This window comes from Emys orbicularis, chromosome 9, assembly GCF_028017835.1.
Source record: "Emys orbicularis isolate rEmyOrb1 chromosome 9, rEmyOrb1.hap1, whole genome shotgun sequence".
Classification (NCBI taxonomy): Eukaryota; Metazoa; Chordata; order Testudines; family Emydidae; genus Emys; species Emys orbicularis.
Genome location: NC_088691.1, coordinates 45,577,181 through 45,592,482, shown reverse-complemented (window position 1 = coordinate 45,592,482; position 15,302 = coordinate 45,577,181). Strand labels below are relative to the sequence as shown.

Below are 15,302 nucleotides of genomic sequence, written 5' to 3'. Positions count from 1 at the left end.
GAGTCTGTTTTTGAAGTTTTTCTGTTGTAAAATAGCCACCCGCAGGTCTGTCATTGAATGACCAGACAGGTTAAAGTGTTCTCCCACTGGTTTTTGAGTATTATGATTCCTGATGTCAGATTTGTGTCCATTAATTCTTTTGCGTAGAGACTGTCCGGTTTGGCCAATGTACATGGCAGAGGGGCATTGCTGGCACATGATGGCATATATCACATTGGTAGATGTGCAGGTGAACGAGCCCCTGATGGTATGGCTGATGTGATTAGGTCCTATGATGATGTCACTTGAATAGATATGTGGACAGAGTTGGCATCGGGCTTTGTTACAAGGATAGGTTCCTGGGTCAGTGTTTTTGTTCAGTGATGTGTGGTTGCTGGTGAGTATTTGCTTTAGGTTGGGGGGTTGTCTATAAGCGAGGACAGGTCTGTCTCCCAAGATCTGTGAGAGTGAGGGATCATCTTTCAGGATAGGTTGTAGATCTTTGATGATGCGCTGGAGAGGTTTTAGTTGGGGGCTGAAGGTGACAGCTAGTAGTGTTCTGTTATTTTCTTTGTTGGGCCTGTCTTGTAGGAGGTGACTTCTGGGTACTCGTCTGGCTCTGTCAATCTGTTTTTTCACTTCAGCAGGTGGGTATTGTAGTTTTAAGAATGCTTGATAGAGATCTTGTAGGTGCTTGTCTCTGTCTGAGGGATTGGAGCAAATGCGGTTATATCTTAGAGCTTGGCTGTAGACAATGGATCGCGTGGTGTGTCCTGAATGGAAGCTGGAGGCATGTAGGTAAGTGTAGCGGTCAGTAGGTTTCCGGTATAGGGTGGTATTTATGTGACCATCGCTTATTAGCACAGTAGTGTCTAGGAAATGGACCGCTTGTGTAGATTGATCTAGGCTGAGGTTGATGGTGGGATGGAAATTTATTGAAATCATGGTGGAATTCCTCAAGGGCTTCTTTTCCATGGGTCCAGATGATGAAGATGTCATCAATGTAGCGCAAGTAGAGTAGGGGCGTTAGGGGACGAGAGCTAAGGAAGCGTTGTTCTAAGTCAGCCATAAAAACGTTGGCATACTGTGGGGCCATGCGGGTACCCATAGCAGTGCCGCTGACTTGAAGGTATATATTGTCTCCAAATGTGAAATAGTTGTGGGTGAGGACAAAGTCATAAAGTTAGCCACCAGGTTAGCTGTGACATTATCAGGGATACTGTTCCTGATAGCTTGTAGTCCATCTTTGTGTGGAATATTGGTGTAGAGGGCTTCTACGTCCATAGTGGCCAGGATGGTGTTTTCTGGAAGATCACCGATGGATTGTAGTTTCCTCAGGAAGTCAGTGGTATCTCGAAGATAGCTGGGAGTGCTGGTAGCGTAGGGCCTGAGGAGAGAGTCCACATAACCAGACAAGCCTGATGTTAGGGTGCCAATGCCTGAGATGATGGGGCGTCCAGGATTTCCAGGTTTATGGATCTTGGGTAGCAAATAGAATACCCCTGGTCGGGGTTCTAGGCATGTGTCTGTACAGATTTGTTCCTGTGCTTTGTCAGGGAGTTTTTTTAGCAGATGGTGTAGTTTCTTTAGGTAATCCTCAGTGGGATCAGAGGATAATGGCCTGTAGAATGTGGTGTTAGAGAGCTGTCTAGCAGCCTCTTGGTCATATTCCAATTTATTCATGATGACGACAGCACCTCCTTTGTCAGCCTTTTTTATTATGATGTCAGAGTTGTTTCTGAGACTGTAGATGGCGTTGTGTTCAGCATGGCTGAGGTTATGGGTTATACCACCCTATACCGGAAACCTACTGACCGCTACACTTACCTACATGCCTCCAGCTTCCATCCAGGACACACCACACGATCCATTGTCTCCTTTGATCAGTGCTTCAGTCACTTAGTGGTGATGTCTGTAGATGGAGGTGGAAGAGAGAGGAAGAGCATGGCAAATCTCTCCCTTTTATCATGTTCTTTCTTCCCTCTTGGCTTTGCCCCCTCCCCTTCAGAGTCAGGTGAACATTACCTCATTGCAGTCCCAAACTGACCAACAGAAGGGGAGTAACTCACTGGAGAGTCCAACAGATCCTTTGTTGTTGCCTAGGCCAGTGTCTTTTGTTCCTGTGAGGCTGGGCTGGGTTTGTCCCATATATGCCCTGATGAGGTGTGAACTGGCCCTCTGCTCTTGGAGAATTTTTGCCTGGGCTTGCTTTAAGCCATGAGGACACATTCTCAGCCTCATAACTATATACATGAAATTACAACCTATAACATTATTATAACAACGATTATACTACTTTCTCTTACTTAATTGGCCTCTCAGAGTTGGTAAGACAACTCCCACCTGTTCATGCTCTCTGTATGTGTGTATATATATCTCCTCAATATATGTTCCATTCTATATGCATCCGAAGAAGTGGGCTGTAGCTCACAAAAGCTTATGCTCTAATAAATTTGTTAGTCTCTAAGGTGCCACAAGTACTCCTGTTCTTTTTGCGGATACAGACTAATACGGCTGCTACTCTGAAACCTGCCAAAACGGTGAGTAAGCACAGGGTCAAGGGCGACTGATTGTTTCACGGCTGTACTGTCCTCTGGGTTTCTGTGCCTTGGGGAGAGCCAACAGCTGCAGGGGGCACCTGCACTGAACACTGTCCCCACATTTTCCACAGCAGTTCGTCCTGGAAGATATCTCGCTGCTGAGGGTGACCTGGGAAACAAGGGAGGGTCTTCTATTACAATGCAGCTTCCGCCCTGGCCCATATGCAGCTTGCCTGTGTGCAGCAATGGTCCTCCCGCCCCTCATGGTACAGTGTCACAGACATGTTAGCCTGATTGGGACAAGGACCACAGTGGCTCTCCCAAAAAACCAGCGCAAGCGCATTCCCCAAGTTCTGGATGAGACCTTTGAAGAGCTCACTGAGGCCGGTTACCGAGATGTGAGAGAGCACATCAACGCCCTATTCTGCATCTAGGCATGGATGCAGCCCTAACCCTCCTCGCCCCAAGAGCCCGCACCGAATAACTTCCTTCCCAAAATAAAAGCCGCTTACCGGGCACTTCCTCTGGTGTTTGCCCTTCCCCAAGCACTGGTTGCCATGACTGGGTACCTTCCTCCTGGCTTGAGAACAGCTCCTGGCTGCATGCATCTAGGGATGCCGGAGTGTCTTCCTCCTCCTCAGCACCCTCGCTCCCGCTTTCCTCCTCCTCCTCCTCCTGCCTTGTTGAACTGGGCTCTGAAGTGTCCATGGTGGTACTCGGAGTGGAGGTGGGGTCGCCCCCAAGTATTGCGTCCAGCTCTTTGTAGAAACGGCAGGTCACAGGGGCAACATCGGAGCGGCGGTTTGCCCCATGGGCTTTGTGGTAGGCATTCCGCAGCTCTTTCACTTTAACCCTGCACTAAAGTGCATCCTGGTCATGGCCCCTTTCCATCATGTCCCTTGATATCTGCCCAAAGGTATCGTAATTCCTATGGCTGGAGTGCAGCTGGGACTGGACAGCTTCCTCCCTCCCAAACACTGATGAGGTCCAGCACCTCGCCCTTGCTCCATACTGGGGATCGCCTGGCACGTGGAGGCATGGTTACCTGGAAAGATTCGCTGAGAGCACTCCATGCCTGGCTGAGCAAACAGGAAGGGGATTTTCAAAATTCCCAGAGAATTTAAAGGGCGGGTCTGACGGTTGGTCACTTGAGGGCAGGGCAGTAGATTTCAAAGTGATGACCAGAGTGGCTAGAACAGGCATTGTGGGACACTTCTGGAGACCGATCAGAGTGCATTAACAGACCAGGGCATTGTGGAAGTAGAGAGAGAACTGACAGGTGCCACGGTGCTCCAGCGGGGGTTTATCAAACCTTATTCCACTCGCCGAGGCGGATTACCAGGAGCGCTCTAGCCGCGGAGTCCTGGCGCTCTATGTGCCTTGCCAGTGTGGACACGTCATGAGTTAGAGTGCACGGGGCTGCTTTAATGCGCTCTAACTCGCAAGTGTAGCCATGCCCTTAGTCTTTGCTCCAGAACCAGTCAAGTGAAGGGACTGAAACAACGGGTAGATGCCAGGCAATGGGGGCACCATGGTAGGAGCAGGGGAGCTCAGATAGTATTGCTAATCTCTAACACTAGCTAGAGACCAACGTAATGCTAATGTGAACAACAATAGCAAAGTAGAAACACACGGCAAAGGAGCAGCTGGTTGTGGAGCCAGTTGGCTCTGGCAGCAAGAAAGGAAATAAGGGCGACTGGGGCAGTAGGTTCTTTTATAGCCTTCTGCCCCGTGTCCGGGTGCCCAAGGTGGCTGGCCTGTAGCTCCAATGTGTATGACTTTCTCTGTGGTTCGGAGCTCACGGTGCCAAGGGTGCACATGTCTCAAGAGCAGGGATCTGGCCAGGCAGAGGGACGAATTCTCCTTTGGACGAGGGAGGGCCAGGAGAGAAACTAAATGTTAAATGAACTGAATCATGGGAAACCCCAAGACAATCCAACGTGACACTCTAGAATGGAAAACAGAGTCCCACTTTCTCTTCTGAAGAACCTACTCTGCTGGCCGAGGGGCTGCCACAGCAAAGGCTATAAGAAAGAGGAGAAAAGGAGACACTCGTAGGATGAAATCTTGGTCTTGCTGAAGTCAATGGGAGGTTATGAGCCACTATCTCTCTTCCTGGAGAGGGAACCAAATCCAGGAAGTTGCAGCACTTCCAAAATGTGGGTGAAAATCAGTAAAAAACAAATAATGGCTTTTGTAAAACCCAGGATTTTTTCAGTAAAAATCCATAAAAACTGGAAATGAAGGGCCTTACTGATGCAGCAAAGCTCTTAGTCCCATTGACTTCAGTGGGATTCACATGCTTAAAGTTAAGTGTGTGTGTAAATGCTTTTGAGATCATGGCCCTGGGGAGGTTAGGATGAACAATTTTTTAATCAATCTGAATATGAAAATTCCTATGTCACAACCTGCTCCAGTCCTCCTCTCTGGACAGATCCTAGTCAGTTGGGATGGAATCCCACTGCCAAATCCCATGTGCTGCTGAGCCCCCTGGGTCTGGCAGGTGATTGGTCATGATTCTTAGCTCTGGGTCTCTCAGGTGCAATCCCAGGTGCAGACCCTGGGTCTGACACTCTTCTTGGGAATGAGACCCTGCAGTCTGACCGCCCAGGCTCCCTCCTTCCTCCACTCTCTCCAGCTGGGTCTTCTGTTTCTGGTGATGAAAAAGCCCCTTGGCTTAGAGAGCACCAGTCTCTGACATGCTTGGGCAGGTGGTCAAGTGGAGAAACTGAAGTTCTCCCAGCTGTGTGCTGAGCAGGGGCGATTCCAGCTGCCCCTTCTCCCCAGACAGATTTCCGTGAAAAGAATCCATTCAAATTCAGTGGCCCTATTCGCAGCTAGCCCCGTGTCCCAGCAGGGGACAGGCATCATGGCTGAGGGCTCATTGTTAACTTTCTAGGACATGTTCCCACTGTGACATTCTGTACCTCAGGGGAACACCCAGCACCCCTGTGTTCATCCTTATAATATAATTGTGTGGTATCTAATGCAAAGTTTGTCATGTCGGGTGTCTTCAGAAGGCTCATGATGTACTGAGCATTGTTATAGTAATGTTATAGTAATCGTTGTTATAATAATGTTATAGGTTGTAATTTCATGTATATAGTTATGAGGCTGAGAATGTGTCCTCATGGCTTAAAGCAAGCCCAGGCAAAAATTCTCCAAGAGCAGAGGGCCAGTTCACACCTCATCAGGGCATATATGGAACAAACCCAGCCCAGCCTCACAGGAACAAAAGACACTGGCCTAGGCAACAACAAAGGATCTGTTGGACTCTCCAGTGAGTTACTCCCCTTCTGTTGGTCAGTTTGGGACTGCAATGAGGTAATGTTCACCTGACTCTGAAGGGGAGGGGGCAAAGCCAAGAGGGAAGAAAGAACATGATAAAAGGGAGAGATTTGCCATGCTCTTCCTCTCTCTTCCACCTCCATCTACAGACATCACCACTAAGTGACTGAAGCACTGATCAAAGGAGGGATCCTGGCTGAAGGGCAACCAGCCAGCCTGTGGTGAGAAGCATCTAAGTTTGTAAGGGCATTGAAAGTGTTAAGATCAGTTTAGAATGTGTTTTGCTTTTATTTCATTTGACCAAATCTGACTTGTTATGCTTTGACTTATAATCATTTAAAATCTATCTTTCATAGTTAATAAATTTGTTTGATTATTCTACCTGAAGCAGTGCATTTGGTTTGAAGCGTGTCGGAGACTCCCCTTGGGATAACAAGCCTGGTACATATAAATTTCTTTGTTAAATTGACGAAGTCATGTAAGCTTGCAGTGTCCAGCGGGCATAACTGGACACTGCAAGACGGAGGTTCCTAGGGTTGTGTCTGGGACCGGAGATATTGGCTAGTGTCATTTGGTTGCACAATCCAAGGAGCAGCTTACATGCCAGAGGCTGTGCGTGAACAGCTTAGGAGTGGGGTTTCTCACAGCAGAGCAGGGTAAGGCTGACTCCCAGAGTCAAGGATCCGAGTGACCTAGCAGATCACTGGTCCAGATAAAAACAGAGGGGAACGTCACACCCAACCCTTTTGCATGAGCCTCCACTACCCAGAATAGACCGGTTGTTAACATCCCAGGATGCCTTAACCCAAGATGGAAGTTACAATGCAAAGGGACAGTTACAGAGAAGGTTACAATCATGGCATTCACCAGTGGTGAGCTGGAGCCATTTCGCACCGGTTCACGGGAACCGGTTGTTAAATTTAGAAGCCCTTTTAGAACCGGTTGTCCCACGCGGGACAACTGGTTCTAAAAGGGCTTTTAAATTTAACAACCGGTAAAGCTCCGGCAGCTCTCCGCCCCGCCCCCGGCCCCAGCTCACCTCTGCCTCCTCCCCTGAACGCTCCACCCCTCTTCTCCTCCCCCTCCCTCCCCTGCTTCCCGCGAATCAGCTGTTCATGCGGGAAGCCTGGGAGGGGTGAGAAGCAAGCGGCAGCTTCGCGCAGGTGAGCTGGGGCGGGGGGGGGGCACGAGGAGCGTTCCAGGGAGGCACGGCACGGCCCCGGACCCAGCCGACCTACTCTGGCCTGGCCCTGGCCCTGGCCCCGGCCCCGGCTGACCTGCTCGGCCCTGGCCCCGGCCGAGCGGCGCGGCTGTAGCGCTGCCAGCCACCTCCAGGCAGCGTGGTAAGGGGGCAGGGAGCAGGGATGGGGTGTTGGATAGAGGCCAGGGGAGTTCGGGGTGGTGGTGGTGGGTGGATAGGGGTCGGGGCGGTCAGAGGGGAGGAAACAGGGGGATTGAATGGGGGCAAGGGTCCCGGGGGGCAGTCAGGAAGGAGCAGGGGTTGGATGGGGCGGTGGGGGGCAGTCAGGGGCAGGGGTTCCAGGGGCAGTCAGGGGACAGAGAGAAGGGGTGGTTGGATGGGGCAGGGGTCCCGGGGGGCCATCAGGAATGAGAGGAGGGGTTGGATGGGGCGGCAGGGGGCAGTCAGGGGACAGGGAAGGGGGGTGGATGGGGCAGGTGTCCGGGGGGGGAGGGTGTCAAGGAACGTGGGGGGTTGGATGGGGCAGGAGTCCCGGGGGGCGGGGGCGGACCACGACCCCCTCGTGGGGTGAGGAGGAGGGAACCGGTTGTTAAGATTTTGGCAGCTCATCACTGGGCATTCACAAAACAAAATGGAGTTTACAAGTTGACACAGACATATCCCCCAGACTGCCAATCTCACTCTGTTTACTTACCTCCTTTGGTTTTACATCCAGCCGTCCTGACACATCCAGAGAGGGACGTCTTTCTCTTTTTCTCTTTTCTTCAGCTCCACTAGTTTCAGCTGCAGGACTCTTCCCAGCCACTGATGCTCTTCTCAGGTCTGCTATACTCAGTCCAGTGTAAGCGAAGCATGCTTTTTTCAGCTCCTCAAGAGGCTCTGTTTTTATGGAAATAACTGCTAAATGTTCTGACACGATGTCCGGATCTATCTGTAATGCTTTATTTCCAATATAAGGGATTATTTTAATGGGTAGCCTGGTTTCTGTTGGTTGCTCATTTGCATTTTCATCTCTGATTGAACATTCTGGTGCAGGCACTGTATGAAGGGAAACTTGTGCATGGACTCTGTCAACAATTCTGTCAAGTGCTATAGCGCTCTGGCTGACCATCGGTGGATTGTCTTTAAAAGCAAGTGCTAGATGGCAATTAGAGATTTCGTTAATTATTATACTAGCTACTTGTTGAGGAAAATTTGTTCTGGAACTTGTTACATTATCATAAAAGTCTTGCTGAGATCCAGATTTTTGCAGGACATTATTGTAAATAGCATGAGCCACTTGATTAAGAGTGTCGTTGTGTTCTGGATTTGCCATATCACCTGCTGCTTCCACAAGACTGATTTTATTTTTGGACATTAGTTTTTCCATGGACTGTTTCAGCTTCCCAGCAACTTCATTCACTTCAGTCTTTGATAAACTTCTTTTTTCTGGACTTCTGCTGTGAGTTGACTTTAAGATTTTAGACAAGAATCTACTTAATATTTCTTCCACAAACATCACTGGTAACACAGGGATATGTGATGCCGAGGGATGTTTCGGCATCTCTATATTGGTAAGAATCTTTTTAATAATATTGACAGCCTCCAGCATTAAAGGTGAACTGGGTGGTGGCTCTTCCTCCGAAATGTGTTGAAATTCATGTTTAGAAGTATCACTTACCATTAAAGAAGCTATTCTATTAGCTAAAACATCATTCTTGTTTGTTAGATCTTTGTGAATAGAAACATCAGAGTCAGATTGTTTCAAAATGCGCGTATAAACAGAATTGACAACATCTCCAGTAGCTTTGCTGTCTTCTTCTTGTAAAGAGTCTGGTTCATTGATATTTTCACTAATCTTTATCTGATTTTTTGAAAGGAGCACTTGCAGTGAATTCATTATTTTGGAAGTTACATCCTTCACTGAAGAAATATTTTGTGCATCTAAGTCCAAAATGGGAAATATGGACAAGAGTTTATGTATAAGTTTAGCTGAAAGTTCTTCTATGATGAGAGAAGATAATTCACTAATATCTGATGTTATGGGGTTTGTGTGATCCAAGGGTTCGGTGAGGTCTCTAAGCATATCTTCAACAACATTGTCCGCTTCAGCACATTGGTGAGGTGTTAATTCTCCAGAAAAAAAGTTCTGCAATTGATTCCTTGAGATCTCTCTTAATACCAAGTCAGCTATTGCTTCAGAAAGAACTGTGCACCCACTTTTTAAACACTTCTGTATTGTTAATTGGGATCCAAACTGTGGCAAAAGCTTATTGTACACGGATTCTACAACTGTTTGAAGAATGGCATCGCCATCTCGATGCAAACATTTAACATACTGAATAATCAAATTCTGATCTTTAGAGATTTCTGTCATAACCTTACTTACTAGCTTCATGTGAATAAAGTCAAATTCTGCAATCTGATTTTCCTTTTCTGCAGAGGAAGACATGTTGGAGTGTTCAGGGAGAATTTTAGATAACAGTTTGGTAATTATATCTTCTAAAAATCCATGTGGTACCCTAATAGTATGTGTGGTGGAAGTCTGGCATTGTGTGCTGAGTTTGTTGGCCTTCTGTAAAACCTCTTCAGCAATTAACCCAGATTCTAGAGGCTTAAATATAGTAGAAGATGATGCTTTCGCCAATGGTCCCTGAAACTGGTAATCAATAACTTCTCTCCTTATTGAAGTAGCTAATGTTTCTACTGAAGCACTGTGGTCACTTTTAATGTCTGTATAATCTGAGGCTTCAGAACCACATCCTTTCAAAATGTCACATAAACTGGAGTGAATAATTTTAGTAGCCAATGTGCTAACCTGTGGTGGGGGGCCCGGACTTTCCAACAGTGGCAGCTCCTTGACTTGAGACTTTGAACACTCGTTTAACATTGAATCAATTAAATTTGTCATCACATTAGAAGGATCAGTGTCAGCTGTCTTTCTGTCCTGGGTGTCTATGTTTTGAGAAGAAGTGATTAATTTGCTTATTAGTTCACTACACATTTCTTTCAAAAAAACAGCAGAATTAATACCATCCTGTGACTGTGTTGCCTGATTCTCAGTTTCACATGATGGCAGAAACTCACCATGTTCTTCATGCATTGACCTATGCATTGCTTCCCCTTTGGGAGATTTCTTTATGCCTATTTTACAGAATGACTTTCTTGCAAATTGTCTTCCAATCGGGGGGAGAGTCATCCTGGAGCTAAGTGTTCTTATTGTTTCCAGTGCTGGTCTAGAAGATCTTGGTTTGGGAGCTGTGGTGTAGAAAATAGACTTTCTGATTCTCTCTGATGTAGTGGGAGCATCCCGTGCAGAGAACTGGTTACACTGGATAGTTGGAAAATTACGTGGAATTTCCTTTTCCATTTCTGTTTTTTCGTCTGAATTAATCACCATGCCAGGAACACTGATAGGTGGAAAGGTTTCTCTTAAGTCAACTTCTAATTTTTTAGCAGACATTTTCATTCCTTCTGACATTGTAACACCCTGACCAGGAATTTTATTATTTCCAAATGCTCGTCCAGGTTTTTCCATATGAAGATTTCCAAACTTCGATTCTGAAGTAATTTCCATCTGACTTTGACTGCATTGCTCTAATATGGCACCAGTTATCTCACTTGCCATGATGTTTTCTTCGGAGATGTCACTAAATGGAGATATTTCTCTTTGGCTAATTTCTTTTTCAGGTTTCCACTTGATGATTTCCAGAATTTTGGTAACAGCAATTTTAGCATAAATGCTCAGTTCTGAATGGAGTTTTTGGACTTGGCAAATCGCATTCTGTATGCTTTCCCTGGTAATCACACTGCTAATCCTTGATATGTCGGAAAAACTATGAAAGGGTTCTAATGTGGGCAGAATTCTTTTATTTGTAGTTCCTGGCACTTTATGTTCAAATGATAATTCTATTTCATTTGCTACTTGAGTTGAGAGAGGCCTTAGGAATGGTTTCTGTTGTGCACCAGACCTATTTTCAACAGGGAGTCTCATTATTTCAGAAAATTTACATTTAAAGTCATGTTTAAATTGAAAGGCTACAAATGACTCCAGTGTGAATATAACACTTTCAACCGTCTCTTTGGCTATTTTATCGATAGAAGCCAAAGAAAAGTGTGGGTCATAAACAGGTAATTCAGATTGCGTGACTCTATTTTTTTCTGATTTGGAAACTCCGCTAGTTGAAACTGATGCAGTGGATATGCAGGACACCAAACACCTGTGGAAGTTATCAAACACAGTTGCTACAATCTCTCTAGCAACTAATCCAATTTCTTTCTGGAAATCTTTATGAAAAGTCCCTGGAGATTCGGTTCTTTTAAATTTACTACAGAACAATCTTTCACTAAGCTCAATTGGAGCCTTCTTTAAAATGCAAACAGAACGATCCAGATCTTTTACCCTTATAAAAACGTTCTTGACAACATTCTCAGCCACCTGCAGCATCTTCAAGTTGTCAATGCCATTTGCTTCTGTTCCTCTTTGCTGCTCAAATAATTTTTTGAAAATCCCTTCTGTAGGAAGACTTTGGTTTAAGGCTGAAGAAATATCCCCACCAATCAGACATTTTTTTGGGTTGGCATCTTTTATTGTCGATTCAAGTTTAAAATAAGTTTGGCTAAACGGAAACTTCTCTGTTTTGAAGTTCTTTCTGGGAAACTCAGCTATAGCTCCCATGCTCATGACCTTCCTGTGCAAACTAGAAATATTTTCAGTCTGAGACTGAGGTGTTATTGCTGGTTTTCCCTTGTGAATATTTTCTTTGTGGAACTCACTTTCTAGAGACACCTGTGTGCTCCTTGTCAGAGGTGTGAAAGGTGATTTTTGAGCCAGTAGTGAAGTTGGTTTCCCTCCTGTCACAGTCTTGTGATCAGTTGGTGAGCTGGTGGGTTTTATGCCTGTGTCTGTAAAGATGACCCTTCTGGTCTTGGAGGATGGAAGACTTCCAAACACATCAATGATCTCTTCATTGCAGCTACTAGAGTTCTCATAAGAGAGTACTGACCCTACAGCTGTCGTATGTGTTTTAGCTCTGATTCGCTCTTCATACTTTGTTACAGCGGGGTATAAGGTACTTGTTACTTCAGCCAGGAACCATGTCATTATATTCTGAATTTTACTGTTCAGGTCTTCAGTTCTGTTCTTCTGCAACACAAGCAAATGTGAAAGGACACGTTAATATGTTCATTTACTCCAGTTTTACCTTCTTCATGTGGTATAAACTACTTACTGTATCTGATTAAAACATTTAGGATGGACAGTAACAGCTGTGACATCTATAAACAGCTAGTTTAGAAAAGGGCTCACCAGTGAAAGACTAATTAGGGCCACACTGCTTCCTCTGGAGCTCTGAAGTTATGGCAGCCTCTATCTTCCAAAGACCCCGGGGAAAATCCTACCCACACTGGAGTCCATGGAACTTGTGCCGTTAACTTCAACAGAGCCAGGATCTAACCCCATGAGCCCAAGGTGACTGAAGTTTGCCTGTTTGTCCCTACCACAGGTGTCAGGGAGGGCTAGGAGTATGACACACCTCTGAGCACATTCTGTGGGGTGAAGTCAGAGACTCCATCCCGTGCTGTGTGGGAGAGTGCAGCAAAGCGCAGCTGTTAACTCCTGGACAGTCCTGAGCATTCATACAGTCTGATGGAGTCTCATTCTTAGCCAAGGGCCATTGCAACGTGCACTGATCAGCCTTGATGCCCAAGCTTTGGTCCTAGACTCTTGCTGTCTTGAGGGTGAAACTTCTGAGACATTCTGGCCAGTTCATGCTGGAGCTCCTGGGAGTTTCAGAGGAGGCTTTTACAGCCCTGCTGGGCCTCAGTAATCACAGTACATCACACAGCTAGGCCAGCTGTGGCCCTCTCTCGGGAACAGCACACCACAGTCATATTTGCCCAGTGGCTAAGCATGTCTATGGGCACCTGACTGGGAGGCAGCTGTTCTCCCTGCACAGCACATGCGTGACAGGGGCCCGTGCCTGGTGCTGGACTGTCTCCATGTCCCACAGAAGTCACTTGTCAATCAGCATATTTCTCTTTGGGGCAGAGAATCAACTAATCTGCAGGCTGTTTTCTGTGTGTCAATAGTGACCATGGAAGGATCTGTGTTTTCTCTGTACATGCTGCTCTCCGGTCCGCCGAGCTGCAGGAGGAGGCATCCAGCAACACCAATAATACTGCCATACTGCCTACTTTTATATACTCAAATGGCTGCCCCAACTTTGGCTAAATGTCCCTCCAGCCCCCCTTCCTCCTCCTGGAGGTAGGTGAAGTAATTATCCCCATTTTACCGATGGCAGAATAGAGAGGTAAGTGAGTTGCCCAAAGCTCCTATCTAGTAGCCATGGCCCCTGGACCATGGTGCCCTCCAGGTAAATCACTCAGCGACTCTCTTACTTTTCCCAGTGGGAATGATGATGTCATTTCACATTTACATAGCATATGGTTCTCTGTAGATCTCCAAATGCTTTACAAATCTGGGTATGCCTTGATAGATTGGCTAACTCACAGAGAGATTAAGGCAGTGTCTACACTAAATTCCCTTCATTGCTACCACAGGGACAGCTGCTTCAGGGACAGTGCAACAAAAACATAGCTTGATACCTTGTTTCTGTCAAGATGCCTCCCCAGTGTGTTGGCTCATGCCACTGGAATGATTAGCTCAGAACTTTGAATTAATGAAATCTGACCTGTCAGGGGCCAGAGGCACAAAATCTAGAGTGCAGATGTACTGCACTATGTAACTTTGGAGAACATACTGTGATAAAGTTCCTCCTCTGCCTTGGTGGGTCCTGTGCTTTCTGGTGGATTTTCTCGCCTTAGAGGTTCACGGCAGTCCTCAGTTTGGCCCCTTTAATTAGTGGCACAAACCTGCCATTCACTCAGCTAACCTCATCACTGGCCAGCATGGGGGAAAGGGAGAACAATCTCCGCAGTCTCTGTTGTCCCACCTAGTGGGTCAAGGACAGGCCAGATCCCTTTCCAAATTAGACCTTCCCCTCTGGTGTGTCTCACAGACCAAGTCAACTCTTCCTATGTCAGATAGGGAGTTTTGGGGGAAGGGGAGAACCCCGTTCTGGAACCGCCCCTGTTATCTTACCCAGGGAAAAGGGACCTGCTTAATCTGGGGCTAATGTATCTACCTTCTGTCACTCTCCTGTAGCCATCTGGCCTGACCTTGTCACAATACGGTAGTTCCTCAGCCAAGCAGTAGCAAGTTTTGGGGCCTTTGGAGAAGAAATCAGGGATGCAGAGTATGGGTATATTCGTAGGGTAACTGGTTTATTCACATCAGACACACCAGACCTTGAACAGATGTGGTCACAAACAGCACACAGGCAATCCCACTTTCAAAAATCTCAGCACAAGCACCAGTGCCTGATTCCCAGGAAGCAACTCTGCCACAACAATTGACTCAAGCCAGAGAGATCAAGATGGAGAGAGAGCACAAACTCTCTTCCCATTTGCAACATCTTCCCCCAGAAGACGATGCATCACAAAACTAACAACAATACAACTTTTCTTCAAGGCTACACCCTGCTCACAGGCTACAAAAAGAACTTATAAGAGTATAGATAACAGTGGCATCTGGTGACTTATACATAACAATACATTTCATATGTGCAATATGCCAACATGCATATGTTACTTTTAGTTTTATGTCTGGAGATCTGTATGTGCAATCAGTTCATACCTGAAAACATGCTCTTTTCTTGTTCGTGATATTATTAGCAATCTGATCAAAAGGCTGTTGAGAGACCATTGAAGAAAGTAAGATTTTCTTTCCATTAACTGAAGGGCGACTAGAGGCATTAGTTCCTGGAAAATAAATTACAAAAAACTTCAGGTGTCTAACTGTTACATATAGAAAATGTGATGGCGTGGGGGAGCTAAAAAGAATTTATTGCCATGAGTTTGGGATGAATACATTGCTCACATATGGAAGAGCCATGAGTGAATTATACAGAATATTCCTAAATCAAGTGGCAGTAAAATGTTTATCCTGTACTACACTGCTTCATAGGTCATGCCATTTATTTTGTGCATTTCTGGGCCTTCTTTAAGTCTCACTGTTATTTGAAATATATTAGTTTCTATGCAAACAATGACATTAGTATGTGCACAGTTTAGCAACTTCTACAAGTGCCGTACAGCGTTACTTTTATATTAATTCAAAATGCATCCCATAGTTATGGAAACACAAGAGTTTATGTGGTGGTTGTGATGTTGCACGCCATAAGATTTTATGAAAATATGCTAATGAGTGTGAATATAATGTAACTGGAATATGCTTCATGCAAAAGGTCTCTTGT

The 15,302-nt window shown here is 46.0% G+C and overlaps 2 protein-coding genes across 2 annotated transcripts in view; both read right to left on the bottom strand.

Annotated features, from left to right (window-relative positions):
• Positions 1-9,877, bottom strand: part of LOC135884090 (fibrous sheath-interacting protein 2-like) — a 35,863-nt gene extending 25,986 nt beyond the window's left edge. Inside the window, exon 1 of the mRNA XM_065411386.1 lies at positions 7,703-9,877. Within this exon, the coding sequence (XP_065267458.1) occupies positions 7,703-9,877 (2,175 nt within the window). The remainder of the gene's footprint in view (positions 1-7,702) is intronic.
• A 346-nt stretch (positions 9,878-10,223) lies between these two features.
• LOC135884089 (fibrous sheath-interacting protein 2-like) overlaps positions 10,224-15,302 on the bottom strand; it is a 28,758-nt gene continuing 23,679 nt past the window's right edge. Inside the window, exons 2-5 of the mRNA XM_065411385.1 lie at positions 12,064-12,133; positions 10,938-11,502; positions 10,570-10,865; positions 10,224-10,309 (exon numbers count right to left, since the gene is read on the bottom strand). Of these exons, the coding sequence (XP_065267457.1) occupies positions 10,224-10,309; positions 10,570-10,865; positions 10,938-11,502; positions 12,064-12,133 (1,017 nt within the window). The remainder of the gene's footprint in view (positions 10,310-10,569; positions 10,866-10,937; positions 11,503-12,063; positions 12,134-15,302) is intronic.